Source organism: Lepidochelys kempii, chromosome 13, assembly GCF_965140265.1.
Source record: "Lepidochelys kempii isolate rLepKem1 chromosome 13, rLepKem1.hap2, whole genome shotgun sequence".
NCBI lineage: Eukaryota > Metazoa > Chordata > Testudines > Cheloniidae > Lepidochelys > Lepidochelys kempii.
In genome coordinates, this window is record NC_133268.1 from 18,523,607 (window position 1) to 18,549,736 (window position 26,130).

General features: G+C 40.8%; 1 protein-coding gene across 8 annotated transcripts in view; it reads left to right on the forward strand.

Moving 5' to 3' along the window:
* ZMYND8 (zinc finger MYND-type containing 8) overlaps window positions 1–26,130 on the forward strand; it is a 120,360-nt gene that overhangs the window by 67,511 nt on the left and 26,719 nt on the right. For all 8 annotated transcript variants that reach the window (XM_073309526.1, XM_073309527.1, XM_073309528.1 and 5 more), the window contains 6 exons: window positions 855–942; window positions 1,626–1,681; window positions 2,710–2,787; window positions 4,010–4,125; window positions 5,364–5,842; window positions 21,067–21,207. In XM_073309526.1, the coding sequence (XP_073165627.1) occupies window positions 855–942; window positions 1,626–1,681; window positions 2,710–2,787; window positions 4,010–4,125; window positions 5,364–5,842; window positions 21,067–21,207 (958 nt within the window). The remainder of the gene's footprint in view (window positions 1–854; window positions 943–1,625; window positions 1,682–2,709; window positions 2,788–4,009; window positions 4,126–5,363; window positions 5,843–21,066; window positions 21,208–26,130) is intronic.

Genomic DNA, 26,130 nt, shown 5'->3' on the forward strand with positions numbered 1-26,130 from the left:
GAGCTCAGCTTGCTCCCAGGGGAGAAGGAAGGCTGACAAAGAATCAGTCATGACCCCCTGATTCTCAGTCAGTTGGCCCCATCATAAGTTACAGTTTCAGAAGGTCAGCTTTAATTTATGCCACAGAGGTGGGATTCCTCAAAGTTTTTACACCAGTATAGAATTGAACATGGCAGAGGCCGCTCCACCATGCCCTTTCTTTGCTATGACACACTCCCTCCCTTCCTGCTGGGAGTGAGGTAGTGGTTTTCTGGCTCAGAGGGCGGTAGATCTACTTCCAATGATGATCTGTAGGCAGACGTTTCCCCCTATACATGGTGAATTCTGCAGCACACATCTTTGTCTGCTTTAATTTCACTTTGTACCATGGGTGGACCAGGGAATCCAAACCACTGTATTGTATTAGGTATGCTATAACATGGCCCCATCTTTTAAAACTCTCTTGACCCATTAACCCAGTAATTGCAGGTAATGTAAAGTGAAAATTGGGGAGTAGAAGAAACTGGAGACTGAATTTACTGCATACAGATGTATACCATATACACATCGTACCAGGGAATTACCTATTTTTTAAAATTTGAAATAATTATTGAATGCCTCTTATACATTTTTTTAATTATGTGAAGTACATTTTGATAGTGAATGTCCTTTTGGAGTAGTAAAAAAGTACCTGGGGCATGTTCTGATTCTGAAAACAGTTCTTGCATATTTAACAACCACATGATTAATTGTGTTCACTAACATTTATTAATTGGGTGGTTGATAGGAAAAATAGTTTATAAAAAGGGGGGACGTGCTTTGCATTGGTAAATTATCTCTGCTTCCTCATATATTTCTGATTTTCTTCTTTGCAGAATGTTAAAAAGAAAATGTATGGTTGCACTGAAGCATTTTTGGCTGATGCCAAATGGATTTTGCACAATTGCATTATTTACAATGGGGGTAAGTGTGTGCTTGCTTCCAGGAAATTAAAATTGTGAAAAGAACTGTAATAGTAGAGCAGTTTCTAGATTCATAGTTGGTGAATGCTGAAAATATCTACCTGTTAACTACTCTAGTGCCTAAAGAAATAGAGTTATGTTTGGAGAACTGTCACAAGAGCAAATACTATCTGTGCTCATTATCTCACCAACAGTCCCAACTTAAAATGTGTGTTCTTCAGGGGCATGCAGAATGTGGGGTGCTTTGTAAAAGCTTATTTGAGGAAACTTTATATTTCATGTATCAGTTAAAAGAAGCGCCTCAACAATACAGTTGCACTGCTATTTAACAATCTCCATGCAAATGCTGGAACAGACGAGAGAGAATTCCAGACTGAAACATGACTCTGAATGGTACCCCTCAGAATCATCCCAATGCAAACTGACTGGGAGGGGGTGTTTAGAGAAAACCTTTCACATAGCTGTTGCCATGTTATGCATGGATTAAGGAGGAAATGATATCATATTGCTTTCACACGCACTACATTTATACAGACTTTAAAATGCTTTTTTAGATGTTTTTCCTTTCAAATGGATCTCATTTACCTGAATATTTAACTTTTTTTAGAAGGAAAATGTAAACTTTAATCTAATTTTAGGACAACAGTCATTTTAGTTGATCCTCTTTCCTTATCATTCCCTTAGGAAATCACAAATTGACACAAACAGCAAAAGTCATAATCAAAATCTGTGAACATGAGGTATGTGTTCCCCAGTTAACTTAATTTTTCTGGCTATATCAATTAAAATGGAAAGAACATTTTTATAGATTCATGTGTGAAGTATAAAATGTTTTATTTAATCATAGTTTCAGTCTTTAAGTATGATAGTCTTAAACTTGCTGAATTAAATTTGCTAGTCTTAACTAGTCAGATGTGTAAATGGTCATTTGCAATTGCATTAACGCAATGGCAGTTCTGAAAGTCGGCCTGAGCATTTGGCACTAGAAAGTTAAAACTGAATTTTGTAAACGTAATTTATTTGACCCACAGCAGTTGCAAATTGTCTAATGATCTGACCCTTTGTATCTAAACTCACCGATTTCTACACCTCTGGGTCATCCCATCAATGCCCCCAATTCTTATAAAGAAGTTCTGAAAACTTGGTGATTCTGAATAATACAAATTAAAAGCATGGTGTCTGATCTTCTTGAAATTCTCCATTTGTTTATTTAAAAAAACCTTTTACATGAGGAATAAAATATTTTATATCTGATTATGAATGAAGTGTCTTCTCTCCTTCTCAAACTAAGATTTTATTTTTGTCACTGGGACACATGGCAGTGATAAAATATAATCTGAAGAGTGATCTATGATATGACAGTTTATTTTATCAACTCTCGGGTCCACCTATGATGCGTAGAGAAGTATTACATTTTACTTTAACAATGGTAAATTTTTCTTAGTTTTAGTTTAAAAAGAAGTATATGGAGCTTAATCATGCTGATTCATCTGTCCTGAATAATACCTCATCAGAATCCTTCAGTGTATCTTTTACATGTAAAATGTTCTGTATGATGTTCCCGTAACCAAATATGGGGAAGAGCAAATGCTTCTCAAAACCATGTTGTAATGACTTGGCAAAAAGTATAATTATCTACTGAGTGATCTGTGGCTGCACATTTTCCTCCTAACGATAGCAGGATCCTAGAAAGAATAGAATAATAATGTTTTAATCACAGCTTAGATTGTTTTGAACTCTGCAGTAGCTGCTCACTTTCTTGTTGCAGATGAATGAAATCGAAGTGTGTCCAGAATGTTATTTAGCTGCTTGCCAAAAACGAGAGAACTGGTTTTGTGAGCCTTGTGTAAGTCAAAGATTTTTGTAGTTTAACACTTTTCTTAAGCAAAAAAGTTACCATTAAGTGTGTATGAATATATTGTTTCGTGTGCCCCTCGTTTTAAATCAGTGAGTGGTTATGGATCTGGACCAAGGGGAAAAGTTTAAAAAGCTGCTTATTGTGGCTGCAATGGATATGAAAAGTTGAAAGTTGAGTTACTTGTGCTCTTTTGCACATCCGTACTCTTCATAGTGGGTCCAAATGGATTTCTCAGTTCTGGGGAACAAACACAGAAGTTAGGGATTTTGCTAAACATATCTTAATCTTATCAGAGATGTTTGACTGTCGTACTGTGCACTGTTACAAAGGATATGTACAGTCTGATGATTACAGGTGGTGTTGACATCCAGTACTGGATGATGGAAATGTTTTAAAATTGACTTTTCTCCTGCCTGTTCCCTTGGCCGCCAAAGAATATATCCTTATTCTTGGGTCATCTGTGCTTACACGTGACACTTGGAGGCAGGGCAGGATTTTTAATATGTGAATATGCATTTCTGGCCTTGAAAATGTAGCTTGCATGTCTTCTGATGATGACATTTTAAATATTACACCAGGTATGCATAACCTATAACAGACACAAATTAAGACACAACTTCTCAAGGAGAAACCTATAGTCCAAGAGCCTGACACTTCAAGCCTTCTGCATGCAGAATTCTCTTGGCTTGAGGGAAAATGAGAGCTTGCAGGACCGGCTCATACTTAGACAGAGTGCAACAAACATTTAGGACAGGGAAAGGAAAAAAGATATCAGAATATCCAATTTGAATGTGTAGAAGTGCTGGTGCTGTTTCAAAGAATTGCTGCTTACATTATTTTGATGAGTTTACTGTGATTTCTCATAAGTACATATTATATTTGGTTGACATTTTTGATTTTTAAAAATTATAATTACAATTATTATAAAGGCTCATTTCTAATTGCTGGGATATGCATAAACCTAAAAGCTGCATAATAATATACAGTTTCCAGAATAGTGATTGGTTAATTCATGGAAATAATCATTGGGTAATAAGCTCTTCCAGACAGGGATCTATCTTCCTTCTTATTTGGAAAGTGCTTGTGCATTGTGGGCCTTGTTGCAATCTAAATAATGAATAAAATGAAAAACCACTCTGTGTGTCAGAAATTGGAAAATAATATATTGCTTACAATATTTTCTCACTGTGTGCTGTGCATCTTCTTCTAGAGCAATCCCCACCCTTTGGTCTGGGCTAAACTCAAAGGCTTTCCATTCTGGCCTGCTAAAGCACTGAGGGATAAAGATGGGCAAGTTGATGCCCGTTTCTTTGGCCAACATGACAGGTGGGAATTCAATTAAAATATGTGTGAATTGGCTGTGCTTTCTAAATTGTTGTGATAATTCTGCACTGTCAGAAGTTGTTTACACTATCCTGTCTTTGAATGTTTGATGGTAATAGCCGGAACAGTACTATTTAATGTATTTATCTGATCTAATCTATCTAAATGTTTTTAAATTAAGATTTTGTCACATACTAAAATTAGGAGATATCTTTCATATCCATGTCCTTAGTAAATCGTTAAGATGATGGTTTTGTATGGCTGAAAAATCATGGATGTTAGAGATGGAAAAGGCCTTTTAAGTGTCTGTGTCCATTCTCTGCCCAGTGTAAGAATAAATGCATCATTTTGGATGAAAAACTCACATTATAAAATGTAGTATCCTCATTTGAAATGCCAGTTTTGCTCCAGAGAGAGTTTGGTTATTTCATTTTGCTTAGCCTGGTCAGAGCTCTACTAGATAGATGATACAGTGACCACTAACAGTGGGTTTAGCAAGAATTGAAAAACATGAATCTACAGGGCTGTATGAGGCCGTGCATTTATATAGTCTTTATGGCTATGGAATAATTAAGTCAGAGCTCCTGGAATTTTACAGTCACCTGTGGGTTTGGTGGGTCTGGAGTTGAATAGCTACATGAAATCATGCAAAATAAAATAAATTCTCCAAAACTCTCTACTGCACCTGTCCTGTTAGAACTTCAGAGTATACTACACAGTATTCAGAGTAGCAGTAGAAATTGGTTAGTCTCTAAGGTGCCACAAGTACTCCTTTTCTTTTTACTACACAGTATGTATACAGTTTTACACTGTAAAGAATGTGCATGCCACAACTGCTAAACAGTCCTTTTAAAACAAACTCTCTGATAGGCTTTTCTGCTTTGTCCCTAACCCCAGCTAGTCTAGATCTGAAGATTGTTTTTTAGGGGATCTTTTTACAGACTTAATGAATTATCTAGGTAAGGAGTCATTTCACTGGTTGTGTTTCTGAGTCAAAAAATACATTAGTGGTAATCTAAAACACAAATTATTTACCAAAAAACCCTACTAACTATGCAAGATTAATTAAAGTAAGAGGACATTCAAAATTTTTAGAAGATACATTGTGTGCTGGTCTTCGGATGTTTTGATATTAAAACAAATTAATCTGGGCTAAAAACTAGCAATTTCAAATAAACAATGCAGAATTTAATTTTATACCTTTCCTTTTTTCTTTTTGTTTTTTACTGTTTTGTATGTAGGGCCTGGGTTCCAATAAATAATTGCTACCTCATGTCTAAAGAAATTCCTTTTTCTGTGAAAAAGACTAAAAGCATCTTCAACAGTGCAATGCAAGAGATGGAGGTTTATGTGGAGAATATTCGTAGAAAGTTTGGAGTATTTAATTACGCACCTTTCCGGACACCGTATACTCCCAACAACCAATACCAAATGTTATTAGACCCTACAAACCCAGCAGCTGGAACTGCAAAGACAGACAAACAAGAGAAAATCAAACTGAACTTCGACATGACAGCATCACCCAAGATTCTAATGAGCAAATCTATGCTGAGCAACACTGGTCGAAGGATTTCCTTGACAGATATGCCACGGTCACCAATGAGTACAAACTCCTCAGTTCACACTGGATCCGATGTTGAACAGGATGCAGAGAAAAAAGCAACCTCCAGTCATTGTAGTGCAAGTGAAGAGTCCATGGACTTCATTGACAAGAGTTCAGGTAAAAGCTAGGGAAAGAGGGATGCTGCATTTGGTTTAAAACTTTTTTTTTTCTTAAATGTAATTAATAAAAACAAGCTTTTTTGCCTGGCAGTTTACAAGGAAGTTGTAGATGAAGGGAGCAGTTTAATTTTATCCATCAAAAGACACAGAAAAGAAATAATAGAATTAAATTGCATCAAGAAACATTTATTTTAAATAGCAGGATATTTTTGTAACTGTCAGAATGAGAGCTTATGCACTCACCATCACTGGAGGTATTCAAGTTGAAACTTGACAGACAATTTTTAGGACAAATTTAAGAATAATAACGTGTACACTACTGTGTGCCTGATTCACCAATACATTACTCCATTGAAGTCAGTGGAGTTACACCAGTGTAAAGCCCTACAGTGCCAGGAGGCAGACTGGATAAGAGGAATCCTGATCAAGTGCAAGGGTCAGCAACCTTCAGCACACAGCCCATCAGGGTAATCCGCTAGCAGGCTGCGAGATATTTTGTTTATGTTGACCGTCCACAGGCACTGTCCCCTGCAGCTCCCAGTGGCTGAGATTCACCATTCCCAGCCACTGGGAGCTGCGGGGGATATGCCTGCGGATTACCCTGATGTGGCATGTGCTGAAGGTTGCCAACCCCTGGTCTAGTGGTTAAAGCTCAGGACTGGGGATTAGCAGGTCTTTATTCTGTTTCCAGCTGTGCCACAGAGTTGAGCAAATCACTTAACCTGGATTTTTTTCTTCCATAAAGTGGGGTAGATCACATGCACCTCACGGAAGTGTTATTGAAATTGATAATTAATGATTGTAAAGTTCTTTGTGATTCTTGGAAAAAAGCAAAAATCATCTTTGCATCAAAGCAGCTGCTGCTGCAATTGTTGGCTAAGATTTTCAAAAGTGACGAGTAGTTTGGGATGCCCAGTATTTGGGTCATTAACTTCAGACACCTTGAAAATTGCTTGCTTTTCAGAGAGGACCTTCTTAAAGAATCATTTAAATACTGGCACTAAGACTAGGTGTAATTTCAAGGGAGCTAATAACTTTAGTTTTTAAGGGTGGGGGAAATGACCTATCTAAACGATATTCAAAAAGCAGTGTAAAGGATTTCATATAAAAATTTGGAAACTGTGGAAAAACTAGATAACACAGCTTTAGGTATAATAGTAAAATGGAGTGAATTCTCAAATGTTGCTCATCTTAAACACAGAACTTAATTCAAGAAACTACCATTCATGTTTCTCAATCAAAAGAGGAGCCAAGCGTATGGGAAATAAATACATGAAATATTTTTTCCTTGTCCTTAGATTTGTTTAAATTTCTGAGTTGCTCTTCTGCCTCCCTGTAGAGACTTTTATCTTGGATAGACATGTGAGAATTCCATTTCCTTCAAAATAACGTCTATTGAACCTGTAAAAACCTTTCTTAAACCAGTTTGTATGTTGTCAGAGGGACTCAGCTTTTTCAGTGTCTGTGTGATTGCACTGATAATATACACCTTTCTGAATCTCGTATTGTTTAGTGATGAACTCTAGTAGAACATCTGCTAGTGCATATCATGAACAAGAAGGAGAAACTTCTGTACTAGCTGCCTTTTGTTTTAGAGAGCAGGGTTGCTGATAGCAGAGTCAGAGCTTATAAAGACTGGGAGTGGATGTGTCATTACACAAAGTAAAACTATTTCCCCATGTTTATTCCCCCCCACCACTGTTCCTCACACATTCTTGTCAACTGCTGGAAATAGTCCACCTTGATTATCACTACAAAAGGTCCCGTCGTCGTGACCCCCCACCCCCCACGCTCTCCTGCTGGTAATAGCTCACCTTACCTGATCACTCTTGTTACAGGGTGTATGGTAACACCCATTGTTTCATGTTCTCTGTGTATATAATTCTCCCCACTGTATTTTCCATTGCATGCATCCGATGAAGTGAGCTGTAGCTCACGAAAGCTTATGCTCAAATAAATTTGTTAGTCTCTAAGGTGCCACAAATACTCCTTTTCTTTTCACTGGTAGAGTGTTCATCATCTTGTGAATTGCCACTCTCCTTTGAAGTCCCTGAGTATAAGGAATTGTAACGCGAGTCCTGTTTATTTCTCTTTTTTTGGGGGGGGTTCACTTTTTGGGAAGTATTTCTCTTCATGGAGAAACATTAGTTTGTATTTTACAATCACTTTTTTTAAATTGAGGAGTATTTGGATCTTCTTGCTAGTTGTGCCACCGTATAAGTGACATTGAGTCCCAGTCTTGCTCCTATTGATTTAGTGAGATTAAGATTGGGCCATTTATTTGCAACTCTGCCAGTTATAGCTACAGTGTCAGAAACAATAATCCAGTTTCCAACCTACTTTAAGCACTTCAAAAGGAAATTTTTAATTATTGAACAAAATCTTTACTATATAAACTCTTCGCTGGTATGCTCTGCTCTTCCTGTAAACTCAGCAGAGTCAAAACATTCAGAAGCATAAACAGAAGTCCAGGATTTTTAATTTATTGATGTTGCATAACTCCACCTGATCACTTGATGTCTTCAGACATGATGTGTTAAGCTATTGTGTCAAGGCACCTCCTTTCTCTTACCAGCCCTAGCGCTTCCCCCTCTGGCGATGGTGGGCCTGGGGTAATCAGCCCCACTCAGACAGGGTTTGCGTTCTCCCTTCTGTGCTCCCTTGGTTGTATTTTCAGGGTAGGCCTGAGGGGTGATCCTCCACCAAACAAAACGGAAACAGTCTTCTAAACAAAATCTGTGGGGGCGGAGGGGGAGGGGTACCTTAGGTGTCAGTTCTTCTCTTAGCAAGCACTCAGGTTTGGCTGTTTTGCCCTTTGGGAAGGAGCACAGCCTCTCACCCTAGAGCAGCCTATTTCCCTGCTGTCACTAGTCTGGCAGCAGCTTGTCTTTCTCTCCTCCCCTTCCCCCAGCCCCGCAGGGGTTTTTAAAGGCCTCAGGCAGCCCTTAATTGGATTCAGGTGTCCCTGATTGACTTGAGGTAACCCCTTCTCAGCTGCTAAAAAAAGGGCTAATATATCGATCTTCCAGGACCCTATTTCTGCCGTCTGGCCTGACTTTGTCACACTATATAATAATTTTATTAAGATGATGTTGAAGTAAAAAGAAAACGGTACAGAGTTTAAGCATAGAAGTTTCTGGTTATCAGGGAATAAGGTACAGATTATCAAGGGGTGCGAAATTCGGTTTAGGAACGGGTGGCGTAAGGAATACATAATCTGCAATCTTCTCGATTGGGGGTAAAAGTTTAATAGGTCAAAGTACAGACATTGAGATATGGGGGTATGTTGTTCATATAATGGCTATGTTCAGGTGTGGAGTATAATGAGTGGATACGATGATGAGAAAGGATTTACCGTCATTTGGTGGGATTTAATGTTCATTGAGTTTAAATGTACATGCTAAGTGTCCTATAGTTACCAGGCCCTTAAAGGTTAAATATCATAGGGCAACAGAAAACCTCTCTCTCGTGCTACTTTACATTAAGTCGTCATCAGGGCTTCAGTTGCCTTTGAGTGGGAGGATCCAGTTACAACACAGTTCCAGTTTGTGGAATAAACAGACTCTTAAGTGTTTAGAACCAACCCAGATTTGGTTGGAATGCTATCAGGGATCGTTCTGCACTATAAAAGGAAATGGTGCTGAACCTGGTTCTTCTTTGATGAGTGTCCCTATGGGTGTTCTGCTTTAGGTAACTGTGCGCCGTGTGACTCTAGTCAGAGAGTTTTGACAGCATTACCTGTGCTGTGCATGCACTCTCCCCGTCTTGCGCCTGTGTCGGCACTTGACTAGCACTGCGCGGCCACCTCCCCTCTCAGTTCCCTCTCTACTGCCCTTGATCCAAGTCAGAGCCCTAGCAGAGCGCTCACCTTTTTACCTCAGAATTAGTTTAGATAGATTAGTCACGTAGTTTTAGAGTAGTTAGGTTAGTTGATTCCCTTTTCTTCATTTTCTCCCCACTTAAAAAAAAAATCCTTAAGTGACGTTGTTTTCCCTCAAAATGCCAGCGTCTCCTGGCTTTAAATGCTGCATTTCCTGTCGGGAGGCAATTCCAATTTCTGACTGACACTCACAGTGTGTCCAGTGCCTGGGGGAAATTCATGTGCCCCAAAAGTCCAAAAATTCTATAGTCTCACGGCCAGATCAAGAAAAGCCAGAGACCTTCAGCTGAAACTCCTCTTAATGGAGAAGTCCCTCTGTCCCGCTTCAGACCTGGGTTTGCAGACTTCTCCGGCAGCCCTGTCACCACATGCAGCTTCTGACAGACACCCCTCCTCCACCCCACAGGGAGGGGACCTGTCTTCTAAAGGATGTGGAAAGAGGAGAGCTAACACTCCCCCCTGAAGACCACGCCAAAGAAGAAGTGTCTCTCGACTCCATCTGCCGCTTCGGTACCAACCACGCTGCGGCGTAGTACCTTTGAGTCGGCAGGGACCTCCGGCACTGGCAGTGCCTTTCAAGCCGCGGACCCTAAGCTGGCAGGCTCTAAGAAGGAGGGAAGGGGGAAGACCGCCTTCTCTACCTCAGGACCGACAACACACAAAAAGCGCTCAGTACCGAGTGACTCTGTACAACAAGCAACACTGCCACCTCCTGGTATTATGCTGTATTGCACAGATACAGCACCGCAGATCCCCGCGCTGTCCTCGGTGCAATCTATGCAGGCTCTGTTCCTTCCGACACAGCAAGGTCCCCTAGTACTGCCACAATTCTCGGTACTGGTATCTCCATCAGTACCACAACAATTTCTTGCTGCAGAAGACTTGACAGTTTCCCCGGTACCAAATCACCTCTCTTTGGTAGTTTCGCTGCCGCTCACTCCAACGACAAGAGCTGCTAGTCCTGAGGATGTGGAAGGAGAGGCTTTCTCCTCCAACAGTCTTTACCCATGCCAGCCAGTGTTCGGTCTGCACTTCAGGAGCACCCCAACCTCCGACTCAGCCTGATTTTCAAGAGTGGTATGGTCATCCGTGGGGACCCCTGCCTGTGCCCTTCCCACCTCAGTGGGCATTCTGAGACCTGTGGGCAGCTTATAGATAGTTTTACTCTTAACACCACAACTGCCACCATGGAGATACACAGACACGCTATACCAAAATCCACAGTTCCACCAGATGCACCTCCCAAACAGAATTCTGAGGAGGCGGAAGAAATCTTAGATCAGGAGGCAGCTCCTGCTACCTTCACCTGACTCTCACCAGATCAAACTGTTATGCCTTCTACACCTACTGCTGGAGATGATCACAGGAGCTTCCAGGATCTCTTCAGACGGATTGCTGACACGCTCCAGATAACCCTCGAGAAGGTCTCCAAATCATGACACGAGCTCTTGGATATACTCCACACATCCACCTCCTCTAAGATTGCCCTCCTGATTAATTCAGTGCTCATGGAACCTGCTAAGAACATATGGCTGACCCCCACTACCATCCCTCCCACATCTAAGAAAGCAGGCAAAAAATTCTACATCCCTTAAAAAGGGATGGAATTTGTATTCACACATTCTCAGCCAAATTCATTGGTAGTTGATGCAGTTAATGAAAAGGGCAAACAACATTCCTCCAGAACCACCCCTTCTGATAAGGAGTGGAAATGACTTGACTTCCTTGGCCGCAAGGCCTACATGCCAGAGGACAAAAGGGAGCAGTTGCTCATTTCTGAGGGTCATCTCTTGGCTAGGACAGCCCTCCAGGCATCTTTGGACTCTGCTGACAGGGTGGCAAGGACCATCACAACCGCTGTAGTAATGCGCCAGGCATCCTGGCTTCACCTGTCAGGATTCCCCAAGGAAGTCCAAGCCACGGTAGCGGACCTTCTGTTCAAGGGTCCAAAACTGTTCTCCAGCAAGACTAATGAGTCACTTCAGCTGTTGAAAGACTTGAGCCACTCTCAGATGTCTTGGCATTTATATGTCTGCAATAAAACATAAGCAAGACCGGTATTATACATTGCAGCAACCCAAACAAATCCCATACACACAGCAACCGAGACAATATGCTAACCAACGGAGTAGACAGAGACCGACCAGACGCGGCCCAAACTCCTCCCAATCTACCATCTCTCAACAATCAACATCCAAACAGCAGATTTGAAGGTTTGGTCCAGGGCTTGTCCGACCTCTCTCATCTACTGCTGCCATCATTACATCCCATCAACCATCCCTTCACCAAACACCTGATGCCATTCTGTCCAACCTGGTGAACCATCACTTCTGGCAGACAGATTCTGGAAATCATCAAGACTGGCTACGCCATCCAGTTCTCTCCATCCCATCTACCCACCCTCCCTCCCCATCCCTCTTCAGGGACCTCTCTCACAAGCCTATCCTGAAACAGGAAGTGGCGCATCTCCCATAACTGGGAGCCAGTTCTGGTACATCACAGAGGGAATTCTCTTTATATTTTAACACGAAAGAAATCTGGAAGATGGAGACCTATCCTTGATCTCAGGACATTAAACAAATTCATCAGAATGCAACAATTCACGATGGTTACATTATCCACAATTGTTCCAGCACTGGAACAGGGGGGTTGGTTTGCAGCCCTCGACCTGCAAGATGCATATTTTCACATTACCATACGCCCAATGCACATGAAATTTCTTCAGTTTGTACTGGGATAGGATCATTTCCAATATACATTACTACCCTTTGGCCTTTCCATGGCCCCCCGGATATTTTCTGAACTTCTTGCTGTGGCAGAAGCTCATCTTCGCAAGCATGGGGTCATGATATGTCCCTACTTAGACAACTGTCTAATCAAGGCTCACACTCAGGAAGAAGCTGGCGCAGTCACGCAGCAGACTGTATCATTTTTTACCAGTCTAGGTCTACAAATAAACCTCCAAAAGTCCACATTAACACCAGTTCAGTAACTGGACTTTATCGGCACACACCTAAATTCTAGGGAAGCAGTAGTATCATTACCTCCTGAGAGATTTACCGTTTTAATGAACATCATCGATACTTCGGTGCACAGATCCAGGATATCCGCTAGGATATGTCTCCAGCTACTAGGTCACATGGCGGCGACCACATATGTGGTAAAACACGCCAGGCTGCACATGCGTTGCTTGCAGGGTTGACTCAAGACGATGTTCACACCACACAAGCGCAACTTCAACAAACTTCTAAGCATACCAGTGTAGCCTGCATGTTCCACATAAACAGGGAGGTGCGAGGTCACATAAAAATGTGGACATGGTGTATACATCACAGCATCACCATATCAGCCACATATCTACCAGGGTCTCAGAATGTCATTGCCAATGCCCTAAGCCAGAAGTTCTCGAACGATCACGAGATCCAAAGCATATTCCACCAATGGGGGTTCCCCGCATTAGATTTGTTCACCACGAAAAAAAAACAGCAAATGCACAGTCTTTTGCTCCAGAGCAGGTCTGGGATCAGGATCCAGAGGTGATGCATTCTTCATTCCCTGGGACTCATCCCTTCTTTATGCCTTTCCTCCCACCCCATTGCTGTCCAGGGTCCTGCACAAGATCAGAATTGATCAAGTCAAAATCATCCTGATAGCACCAGCATGGCCCAGACAAACATGATACCTATACCTGAAACAGATGTCCTCATCCCTTACCCCCTTCCCCCGGCATCTCCTCACATTTCTTCCCGATCTCCTCTCTCAAGATGTGGGCCAGACTCTGCATCCAGGTTCCAGGGTGAGGATATAACTTGTTCTGACGACATTAAAGACATCCTGCTAAACAGCAGGAGGCCCGCTACACGGGCTACGTACTTACATAAATGGAAGAGATTCCACATGTGGTGCCTAAACAAACAAATCAACACCACCACCTCAACTATACCAGTGGTCCTGGACTACATGCTCTACCTTAAGAAATGCAGCCTTTCATTGAGTTCACTGCGGGTGCATCTGGCAGCCATTACAGCATTCCACTAGAAAGTGGATGGTGTTTTTGTCTTTGCTCACCCAATTACCAAAAGGTTCCTCCAGGGAGTGCGCGACCTCTACCCAGAACCCAGAGTCCCAATGGCACCATGGGACCTGACTTTACTGCTTCAGTCTCTCACAACTGCACATTCGAACCCCTGGCCACATGTTCCCTTCTACATCTTTCCATGAAAGTGGCCTTCCTAGTTGCCATCATGTCTGTGAGACGCATGGGAGAAATTGGTGCTCTTATGGCTGGACCACCCTATACAGTTTTCCTCAAAAATAGGGTCACTCTCAGACCTCACCCCAAATTTTTGCCTAAAGTTCCTTCTTTCTTCCACATCAACCAGCCTATCCATCTTCCCGCATTCTTCCCTAAACCTCACAAGAACAGACAAGAAGCGATTTTCCACACACTAGACGTCAGAAGGATGCTAGCCTTTTATTTCGAATGGACTAAATCACTTAGGAAAACGCCTAAATTGTTCCTTTCCACCATGGAATGCTCTAAAGGCAAACCCATCTCTAAACAGAGATTTTTCCAGATGGATTTCAGATTGTATCCAGGTCTGTTACCAACAACATGACCTGCAACCCCCCTCACGGGTCCAAACACACTCCACAAGATCAATAGCCACATCGGTTGCCTTCTTACACAACATGCCTATTACTGACATATGCAATGCAGCTACTTGGACACCGCCACATACATTCATTCAACACTACATCATTGATCAGGCCTACCCATAAGGGATATGGGTATCCTTATGGGAGGCTACCCATAAGAAGGGGAGGTCTTTGGAGGGGGAGGGATAGCTCAGTGGTTTGAGCATTGGCCTGCTAAACCCAGGGTTGTGAGTTCAATCCTTGGGGAGGTTATTTAGGGATCTGGGGCAACTATGGGGGATTGGTCCTGCTTTGAGCAGGGGGTTGGACTAGATGACCTCCCTTCCAACCCTGATGTTCTATGATATTCAAAACTGCCTAGCAGACATGTTTACCATTTGTAGAAGTCAGCCCACTTATTTAGGAGGCTAAATCAGGATTTCAGAATCTAAATTTGGGGGGAGGGATAGCTCAGTGGTTTGAGCATTGGCCTGCTAAACCCAGGGTTGTGAGTTCAATCCTTGAGGGGGCCATTTAGGGATTTGGGGCAAAAATTGGGGATTGGTCCTGCTTTGAGCAGGGGGTTGGACTAGATGGCCTCCAGAGGTCCCTTCCAACCCTGATATTCTATAATTCTAAGATTTACAGTCTCTGAAGACTCAACCTCTCAGTTTGGTACTGTTGAGTCAAGGGACTCCTTCTCCGGTACCGGTAGAGCTGGAAGGCCCTGGAGCTTGAGGGAGAGACCTGGCTCTGACAGTGTTTCAGTACCCTGTACCAGGGACAAGGAGGGCAAGTATAAGCACCCCGATCTAGTACCATCAAGCTCAGTCGTGCCATTTGAACGTATCTGTTTGACACCCTCGGTCCCGAGCAAACAATGGCACCAGAGTCCATTGACATCTACATCAATATGCCTGCCATCAACAGTACTGTCATTTTCGGTTACCACATCGGTAGTGATTCCCTACTCAGTACCACAAGAGTTTAGATATGTGAGGAACCTGTCCATAACAGATGAGCTGGAATTTCTGCTCCTCATGAGTACTGAGTGTCTTTCGGTACCGAGACCTTGGTCTCCAGACTGCTACCATTCCTAAGTACCATAAAACTCTCCAACCTTTTCTATGGAGGCTCCTGCATTGGACGATGTTGAGTAGGATGAAGGGGACTTCCAATCAGTCTCTTCTATTTCAGTCTAGGGTTTTCCATCATATCCTGTCAGTAACCCATTCTTTCACAGTCACAGGGAAGATCGTGACTGTCATCAAGGATGGTGGAACCAACCCTGCATGCCACCCACACTCCCATGTGTCTGCCCCCCCCCTCCCCTGGTGGCCATACAGGGATCCCTGGGCTGCTTACCAACAACAGTTCTCCACCGGTACCATCTCAAGGGGAAACTAGGCTTGTTCAGTTCTCTCCTCCCCAAAACATCCTGACCCTTCACCCCTCCCCTCCCACCCCCAGAGGAGAAGACGTTTGAGGAATAGGAAGGCAGGGCAGATACATGGGCCACCTCTCAAACACCCATTTCATCCTCATTTCCAGATGAAGCAGTTACCCCTCCACCACCTTCCAAGGCTGACAATTTTCAGCAATTTTAAGACCTCATGAAGAGGGTAGCTGATACTCTTCAAATTCCACTCATAGAGGTCAGAGATTCACAACACAAGATTTGGATGTTCTGCGGTCAGCAACAACCTCCAGGGGTGGCATTACCCGTCAGTGAGGCACTCCTGGGTCCAGCTAAGACTGTATGGTAAACACCTGCTACTAGTCCACCAACATGTAAAAGAGCAGATAAAAAGTATTACAACCCCCCTAAGAATTTTGATTTCTTGTTCTCTCACCCCCCACCTAACTCCCTTGTAATGGATGCGGTAAACGAGTGGAACAGGCAGCACTTCTCCTGGTCTGCTCCACATGACAAGGACCAAAAGAGACTGGATCTGTTTGGCTGGAAGTCCTATTCCTCAGTGACCCTGCAGGTCAGGTTGATGGACTATCAGGCTGTTTTGGCCAAATACATTTTCACAAACTGTAATAGTTTCCACTGAATGCATCCGATGAAGTGAGCTGTAGCTCACGAAAGCTTATGTTCTAATAAATTTGTTAGTCTCTAAGGTGCCACAAGTCCTCCTTTTCTTTTTGTAATAGATTGATGGCCCATATTGAACACCTGCCACAGGAACATAGGGAGCAATTCCAGGCCCTCATTTCAATTATTAGCCAGAACCACTCTTCAAGCATCCATGGATGCTGCAGACACTGCCACCAGGTCCATGTCCAGAGCTGTAATTATGTGCAGAGTATCCTGGCTCCAGCTCTTGTGGTTTCAGAGAGAAGTACAGTACACTGTTGAGGACCTCCCTTTCGATGGTTGTAGGCTTTTTTGGAGACCACAGATGAGTCATTGCATATGCTGGAGGACTCTAGAGCCAGTTTATATTTCCTGGGCATATATACACCTAGAAATAAGAGATTGTTTAGTAGGCCACAGATTGCCTAGAGATCATGTCCTGCTCAGTTCTCTGGATTCCATAGATCCACTCAACACCACCACCCCCTAAGACATAAGTTTCAAAGAAAGAGGGCTGCCCACCCACCCTCCACGACTACCAAACCGTCTCCTAAGCAGCAGTTTTGACAGGCAGGTTAAGGGTTTGAATCCTTCTGCACCTCTGATTTTACAGCTGCACCCATTTGTTCACCACCTTTATGGACCTCCTTTCCCATTTCCAACATGTCTGGAGGTGGAGTACTACAAATAAGGAGGTCATAACATCAGGCTGTCATTCCAACCCTTCAGCTCCCTTCTTGAGCTTGTATTAAGATAGGAGGTGAACACTCCTCCAGTTAGGCGCAATAGAGTTGGTCCCTTCCTCTCACGTAGGTGTAAGGGGTTGTATTTGTAGTATTTCCTTAGATCAAAGAAGGAAAGAGAATAGAGACTGATCTTAGATCTAATATTTCCAAACAAGTTTGTAAAACCTGAAAAGTTCAGGATGGTGACTCTGGTAGCTATAATTTATTCACAGGAGATGGGGGGATTGGTTTTTGGCCCTTAACCGACAAGATGCCTATTTTCATATGCTCTTTGGACAGGAAATATATACAATTCATTATAGCCAGGATCATTTCCAATACCTAGTGCTTCCCTTTGGTCTCTCCTCTGCCCCAAGGGTGTTCTCCAAAGTTCTGGCAATAGTGGCTGCTTACCTCTGAGAGGAGGCTAATCCTGGTTTTCCTGTACCTAGACGTCTGGGTGCTCAAGGGCCGTTTTTTACAAAGTAGTGCTATCTTCCATCGGGACAGCCCTTGCTCTGTTCCAAGAATTGTGATTCAGAGACTGAAATAGTAATATAGTTTGGTTTTCATAGCGCTTCTCATTTTAATGGTGTTTTGCAGAGCTATAAGGTAGATACTGCTAGTATGTTAACAGTGTAAGCAATGGAGCAGCCATTATATGCTAACAGATAACTTGTATGCAGTCCTTGTGTCTTCTTCTTACTTCTAGTAAACCAGATTTGTTTTTCCTAATGTTAGTTAGATGTGTGTTTCACTTAGAGAATCACCAGAGAAGAGAACTTTTTAAACCTCTTCTTAACATCTAACCATATCATACTCCCTTACCTCTTCCCAACTACTGTACTTCAGTGTCAGCACAGGGTATGTAACCGAGTTGTGGTATAGAAGTCAAATTCAGAATTTCCTGTCCCACTTCTAAAAATGATGACAAGTTAACCATGAGAATTTTAAGTGATTTTGAAATTAATGAATTTACCAGTAAAATCAGTGAATTTGCCAATAGGGCAGAGTGGTTCTCAAACTTTTGTACTGGTGACCCCTTTCACACAGCAAACCTCTGAGTGCGACCCCCCTTTATAAATTAAAAACACTTTTTATATATTTAACACCATTATAAATGCTGGATGCAAAGCGGGGTTTGGGGTGGAGGCTGACAGCTCGTGACCGCCGCATGTAATAACCTTGTGACCCCCTGAGGGATCCTGACCCCCAGCTTGAGAACCCCTGCAATAGGGGAAAAGTGCTTGTAGAAATAGTCCACTTAACAGTTATTACTTTCAATCCAGTACAATTTAAAAAATAGAAGCAAATTGAAGGTCATAGAATTTCCATCGATTTCCTGAGCATCTTGCACAGCCCCCAGGACAAATGCTTGCAATTTTAGTAGAGCTGTCAACTGATTAAAAAAATTAATTGTGATTAATTAATCATGCCATTAAAAAAATTAATGGCATGATTAAACAATAATAGAATACCATTTATTTAAATATTTTTAGGTGTTTTCTACGTTTGATTTCAGTTACAACACAGAATACAGAGTGTATAGTGCTCACTTTATATTTATTTTTTATTACAAATATTTGCACTGTAAAAAACAAAAGAAATAGTATTTTTCGATTCACCTAATACAAGTACTGTAATGCAATCTGTTTATCATGAAAATCGAACTTACAAATGTAGAATTACGTACCAAAAATACCTGCATTCAAAAACAAAACAATGTAAAACTTTAGAGCCTACAAGTTCACTCAGTCCTACTTCTTGTTCAGCCAAATGCTCAGACAAACAAGTTGTTTACATTTACAGGAGATAATACTGCCCACTTCTTTTCCACAATGTCACCTGAAAGAAAGAACAGGCATTCACATGGCACTGGTGTAGCCGGCGTAACAAGATACGTACATGCCAGATGTGCTAAAGATTCATATGTCTCTTCATGTTTCAACCACCATTCCAGAGGACTTACACCCATGCTGATTATGGGTTCTGCTCGATAACAATCCAAAGCAGTGCAGACCGACGCATGTTCATTTTCATCGTCTGAGTCAGATGCCACCAGCAGAAGGTTGATTCTTTTTTTTTGCAAAAAGAAAAGGAGTACTTGTGGCACCTTAGAGACTAACCAATTTATTAGAGCATAAGCTTTCAGTGTTGCTCTTTTAAGACTTCTGAAAGCATGCTCCACATCTCGTCCCTCTCAGATTTTGGAAGGCACTTCAGATTCTTAAATCTTGGGTCGAGTATTGTAGCTATCTTTACAAATGTCACATTGGTACCTTCTCTCTGTTTTGTCAAATCTGCAGTGAAAGTATTCTTAAAATGAACAGCGTGCTGAGTCATCATCCAAGACTACTATAACATGAAATATATGGCAGAATGCGGGTAAAATAGAGTCGGAGACATACAATTCTCCCCCAAGGAATTCAGTCACAAATTTAATTAATGCATTCTTCTTTTAATGAGCGTCATCAGCATGGAAGCATGTCCTGTGGAATGGTGGCCGAATATTTATTAAGTATATTTTAAAATATAAAGACATTATATAAATAATATTTAATACATTTCAATTGGTATTCTATTGTTTAACAATGCCATGAAAACTGATTAATTGGGATTAATTTTTTTAATCAAAATTAATTTTTTTGTTAATCATGTGAGTTAACTGCGATTAATCGACAGCCCTAAATTTGAGTAAAGTTTGCCACGCTTTTTTATTTATAGTTGATAGAATTTGATATATGATAGTCCAGCTGTAAGTTGCTGTTACCTATTTAAAATGATTCTTTCAGGGTGGATTTGAGCTAAATTAAATTGATTTAAATCACTAGTTAGGAAGACTTGATTTAATCATGGTTTTCGACATAAAAGTGCATTCTTGTTGGTTGTTATAACCTTAATACATATTCTTCACAACTCAGATATAGATGTAGGTTTCATTTTTCGAAGGTACACACTATACATTTTTAAACAGTGATTTATTTTGAAAACTTTTCAGATTAGTTTTACAGCTATATCAGAAAATGAATTATTGATTATTTCATTTACATTTCATTTATTTAAATAAACATGATTGTACCTTAACATACATTCTCTCCCAGTTTTGCTACCTTTTAGGAATGTCAGGATGCTCTATATTTCTTAAGGAAGAGCTATGAACTATACCCTTATTAATATTCAATAGTGTGTGTAAGTGGTGTATTTTCAAAGCATTAAGCAGAGATTTAATCAGATATCTCTCATTGAGAATCCTGAGTCTCATATGTAATGTCCTATATATGCTTCCTTTCCCAACCTATCTCCCTATCCCCAAAAAGTGGTGGTTTTTGAAACATTTAATTCACAGATAGAATGAAGCCTCTCAGAGCATGCAATTCCACATACTCCAGAGATATATGGGAATGTCTTGTTATCTTGTGCTAGGGGAATTGATCTGCTACTGCTGTGCCGCTTTTGTTGTGAATTGTGCTTTTAATTCACCTTTAATACTCGTAGAGCCTGGAACAGGCATCTTTTTATACTTGCTTCTAAATAAATAAAATTAGATGCCAATTCAGTTTGTCAAGATCTTATTAATATCTAAAATACACAGAATCTTGACATCTAGAAACACCCAATAACTTGTATCAGAGTTTGTTATCAGAGCCAAAATAATTATTTGATTTAAAAGAACTGAATCACAAGTAAATTATTTATTTTAGGATTTCTTATTTAATTAGCTAAATGAAAGGGTTGTTATAGCTTTAACAGAACTGTAACTTGCACTGGCAGCTATTAAAAACCTCTCCCTGCCCCTACTTATGTTAGTTGAAATGAAAAGCCATTTCACCACCCCCTGCTTTATTCTGGCTCATTTTGTTTTTAAATATTTCTCTACCAATTCTGTACTTTTTCAGCTTCTCCAGCACCAGCAAGGACGGGCCAAACAGGGAGCTTATCAGGCAGCCCAAAACCTTTCTCTCCTCAAGCCTCAACACCTATTGCTGCTAAGCAAGAAAGAACTTCCACTCCAGGAAGCATTCTGAACCTTAACCTTGGTTAGTTCTAACTTTTGAAAGTCTAATACTGTTATAATAATGTAAATTACAGTAGAATGGATGTGAGAGAGTAGCAAATTGCATGTATGTGTATTTAAATGACCATAGTACTGAAGCACGTGTCACCATTGTTTCATCAGCAGAGCTATGCTATATTGTTTGAAAAGCTGGAAATGAAAGGTACATTTTTAAAAACACTTTTTTTCTTACTGATGAAAGGTAATAGTTAGTAGATTATATTTAGCTGGACTCTCAGAAGGCTAAACGAACCCTTAGTGTCAAGGCTGTCAGTACTGAGCTTCTCTTCTACAGTAGTGGATCTGCTTATTGTAGCTACAGTGTACTTCAGCCAAACAGACAATTAACCATAAGAAATAGTTTCTGTAATAGTGGAATAGAGTATGTGCTAAAGGTGAGAGTCAATAGCTGGAGTGTGGTAAATTACTTAAGCCAGATGGCTTGGATTCTTAGAAGGTGAGGTTAAGGGTTATGTAGGGAGTTTTAAATGAAATGCTTGGCTGCCTATAGTTCTTGTTGATACAGATGGAATTTTAAATCTGACAGTGCTTTCTGATTGACCTTTTAACATAGTTGTCTGAAGCTTTTTAGCTGGAACATCAATTATCTCTTCAGAGTTAGGAAAATGTACCTTTGTTAAAATGTCAGTTTTGCCAAGAGTGAAAACAATGGATGGACTTTTTGTGATAGCATCAACTGTGCCAGATACGGATTACATTCCATCCTGAATACAGTAGTCTTCAGATGTGACTCATTAGGTCATATTGCCTTGTTTGAAGCATTGTGAGAATAGGGATTCTCTCCAACATGACTGAATGAAAGGCAAGAGAACGGCAGCAATTCATATGTTTCATGCAGAGAGCCATGTGGTAGTTCTTCCTTTTAAGCACTATGTTCACCTGCTTAGTCAGAGGAAATCTACTGAAGATAAGTCAACTATAGATACTCCTAGGTTGGCTGAAGTTATACTGCCAGTCAAGGATGGGGAATAATGAGCAAAACTGTTTATTGATGTTCTCAGAGCAGAGATCCTTGGAATCAAAATTGGAACTACCTTTAACAGATTGTATGTCTGAGGGAGAAAAGAGGAGACCCTTGTCTTACCTTGTTTTACGTGATCTTTGCCTGCGCTTACATCTTGTCATGTCCAAATAATGTTATTTGTCTATGGGTAAAATTATTGCAGCAGAGTTTTAGTGATTAGTTTTCTTTAACATATTTAGGGTCCAATTTTCAAAAGTTCAGCACCCCGCTGAACAATGGGAGTTCCTGGGTGCTCGCCATAGTAGTAATGTGTTACTTAATTCCTTCATTCTGGTCATCCATTACATGATCCTGCATACAGTGCAGTGGTGTTCCATAAATCAGTGCAGTACTGGGGTACATAGTGAAACTTTCTGTCTGTGTGTACTTAGAACATTTAAGATTAGTCAAGTGATTGATTACATAAAGGTGTTCTTGGGGCATTACTCTTTCTAGCTGCAGAACAGTAATGGAAAAACAGAGGAAAGTTAATTGTCCAAAGAGCTATACAGTGTACTGCATTAAACTTACTTTTTTTTTAACACATACTTAGACCTTGGTGACTTATTTATATTTTTACCAAAGCTGAAAAAGAGCATCCATCCAAAGCTCTCGACACCCCGGCAATCTTTTAAATTACAGAGTTATGCAAACAAATATGCTTCCTTGATAACTTCTTAAAAGCAATACCTCTATCACAGCAAAATTTAAGTCCACCAACAGAGTCCCTCCATAATGCAGCCTCACCAGTGTAAAAGCCAAGGACAAGAGATAAGCATTTCAGTTTACCCTGAAGGCCCAGAAACCAAAGCTGTTTTGATCATGGGGAGGGGACTAAATTCCAAAGCTGACCAGTCCTCCCAGAGAACATCTGTCACTTCCCTTTCTTACACCTGGAGGGTTCCAGCTCCAGAGCCTCCACTTGAGTGCAACTCTGACACTGTGGCTCAGGGACAGAAGCAATCCCTGAGAGGCTGTAATACGTGTTTTGGTAAGAGCAAATTAACATCTTTTCTGGGAGAAGTTCAACATCTCCTAAATGTAATTTTGCTTCAGCACATCTTTGAGTATTACTGTTTTAATAGAAGCTCAGATTTCTAGACACGATTTGTGTGTTTCTCGGTTAAATGTACTAGGTGAAGATGATGATTTTTCCAGGAACTGTATATTGTACTCTGTTTTGGTTATTTATATCCTTATTCTGTTCTGTGTCAAAATAATTATGTAAAAAAGCATAAATATAAATTTTGAATTTGTAACAGATGTGGATTTGGGTCCACTTCTCTGTTGAGCACACTGCAACGGTTACTGGTGGGGAGATAGAATAGATGTAAAAAGTGAAGAGATAGGCATTGCAATATGCCCTGAACACCCAAAACCCAAGCTGTTTTGACCAAGGGAAGAGGGACAGTTTTAGAATTTTTCAGTATACTTTAACTATTTTGTTGTTGCTTTTTGTGCTGCGTGTGCAACATAGATTTCTTTAGCCTTGTCAGGGTTTTCCCCCCATACACGCTGAACTCTGGGGTACAGATGTGGGGACCCACATGAAAGACCCCCCAAGCTTATATTTTACCAGCTTAGGTTAAAACTTTTCCAAGGCACAAATCCCTTTCCTTGTCCTTGGACTGGTATTGCTGCCACCACCAGGTGATTTAGACAAAATATTTAGGGAAGGGTCACTTGGAATCCTTATTCCCCCAAGCCCCTTTACCCCCTTTCCTGGGAAGGCTTGTGAATAATATACCTACCAGTTGCCTTAGCAATGTGAGCACAGACCAGACCCTTTGCCTTCAGGACACTGAAATCAATCAGGTTCTTAAAAGAAGAACTTTATTATAAAGAAAAAAGTAAAAGAATCACACCTGCAAAATCAGGATGGAAGGTAACTTTACAGGCTAATAAAAGATTTAAAACACAGAGGATTCCTCTCTGGGCTCAGCTTCACAGTTACAAAAACAGGAATGAAACTACCTCAATAGCACAGGAAAAATTCACAAGCCAAAACAAAAGATAACCTAACACATTTCCTTGCCCTACTTACAATTTCTGTGGTTTTAGATGGATTATTCCAGGTACATTTCAGGAGACATTGTACCTGCTTGGCTTCTCCCTCCATCCGGAGAGGGAACAACAAAAGAGAGCCACAAACAAATCCTTCCCCCCCAGATTTGAAAGTATCTTCTTTCCTCATTGGTGCTTCAGGTACCAACTAGGTTAATTGAACTACTTAACCCCTTACAGGTAAAGCAATCCAATACAACTGCCAAGGAGGGATTTTATGCTACTGCATACATAAAGGTTGCTGTCCTTCCCTCTATATTCATGACAGGTCCATATCATGAAATTGCCACTTGGTGACTATGAAAGCAAGTCTCCTTGCTGAATTTTAATGGAAAGCTTTTTCTGAAATCCTAGAAAGAGATTCAAGGTAATGATTTTCATATTAATCAGTAACAATCAAACTGAGTAACTGAAAACCAGCAGGCAGGGGGGCAATGTCAGTCATCTGAATAATATTCTCCATGTGGTTCATTGTCAAGTTGCTACTGCCTTTGTCTGGCTCCAATAGTGTTATCTAGTCTGGTTTCTTACAAAATCTATGTTTCACATAATTTTTTTGAATTGGATTGGTGTTTTCAACTCTCACTGATCCTGCTTAGACTAATTGGCTATCGAGTGCCATTTCTTGATGCAGCTAAATCCATTAGGGCTGTCCATGTTCTCATAATTAGTTCACTTTACCAGTAGAACCCCTCCTAAAACATTATTAAATGTTAAGAAACCAGTGATAGCAACAAAGTTCTTGCCACAGAATAATTGGTATGGTCCCCTTTTACAAATTCACTGTTCCTATACTGTGTATTATCCATAGCAGTAGGGATATATTACAGACTACCTGACCAGGATGTTGATAGTGACTGAAATGGTCAGGAAGATTAGAGAGGCTATTAAAATAAAAAACTCAATAATAATGGGGGATTTCAACTATCCCCATATTGAGTGGGTACACATAACCTCAGGACGGGATGCAGAGATAAAGTTTCTTGACACCTTAAATGACTGCTTCTTGGAGCAGCTAGTCCTGGAACCCACAAGAGGAGAGGCAATTCTTGATTTAGTCCTAAGTGGAGCACAGGATCAGGTCCAAGAGATGAATATAGCTGGACCGCTTGGTAATAGTGACCATAATATAATTAAGTTTAACATCCCTGTGGTGGGGAAAACACTACAGCGGCCCAATATTGTAGCATTTAATTTCAGAAAGGCAAACTTGACAAAAATGAGATTAGTGAAACAGAAATTAAAAGGTACAGCACCAAAAGTAAAATCCCTGCAAGCTGCATGGAAACTTTTAAAGACACCATAATAGAGGCTCAAGTTAAGTGTATATCCCAAATTAAAAAACATAGTAAGAGAACCAAAAAAGAGCCACCATGGCTAAACAACAAAGTAAAAGAAGCAGTGAGAGGCAAAAAGGCATCCTTTAAAAGTGGAAGTTAAATCCTAATGAGGAAAATAGAAAGGAGCATAAACTCTGGCAAATGAAGTGTAAAAATATAATTAGGAAGGCCAGAAAAGAATTTGAAGAACAGCTAGCCTAGCCAAAGACTCAAAAAGTAATAGCAAAAATTTTTTTAAGTAAGTACATCAGAATCAGGAAGCCTGCTAAACAACCAGTGGGGCCACTGGATGATTGAGAATGCTAAAAGAGCACTAAAGGATGATAAGGCCATTGCAGATAAACTAAATTAATTATTTGCATCGGTTTTCATGGTTGAGGATGTGAGGGAGATTCCCAGACCTGAGCCGTTCTTTTTAAGTGACAAATCTGAGGAACTGTCCCAGATTGAGGTGTCATTAGAGGAGGTTTTGGAACAC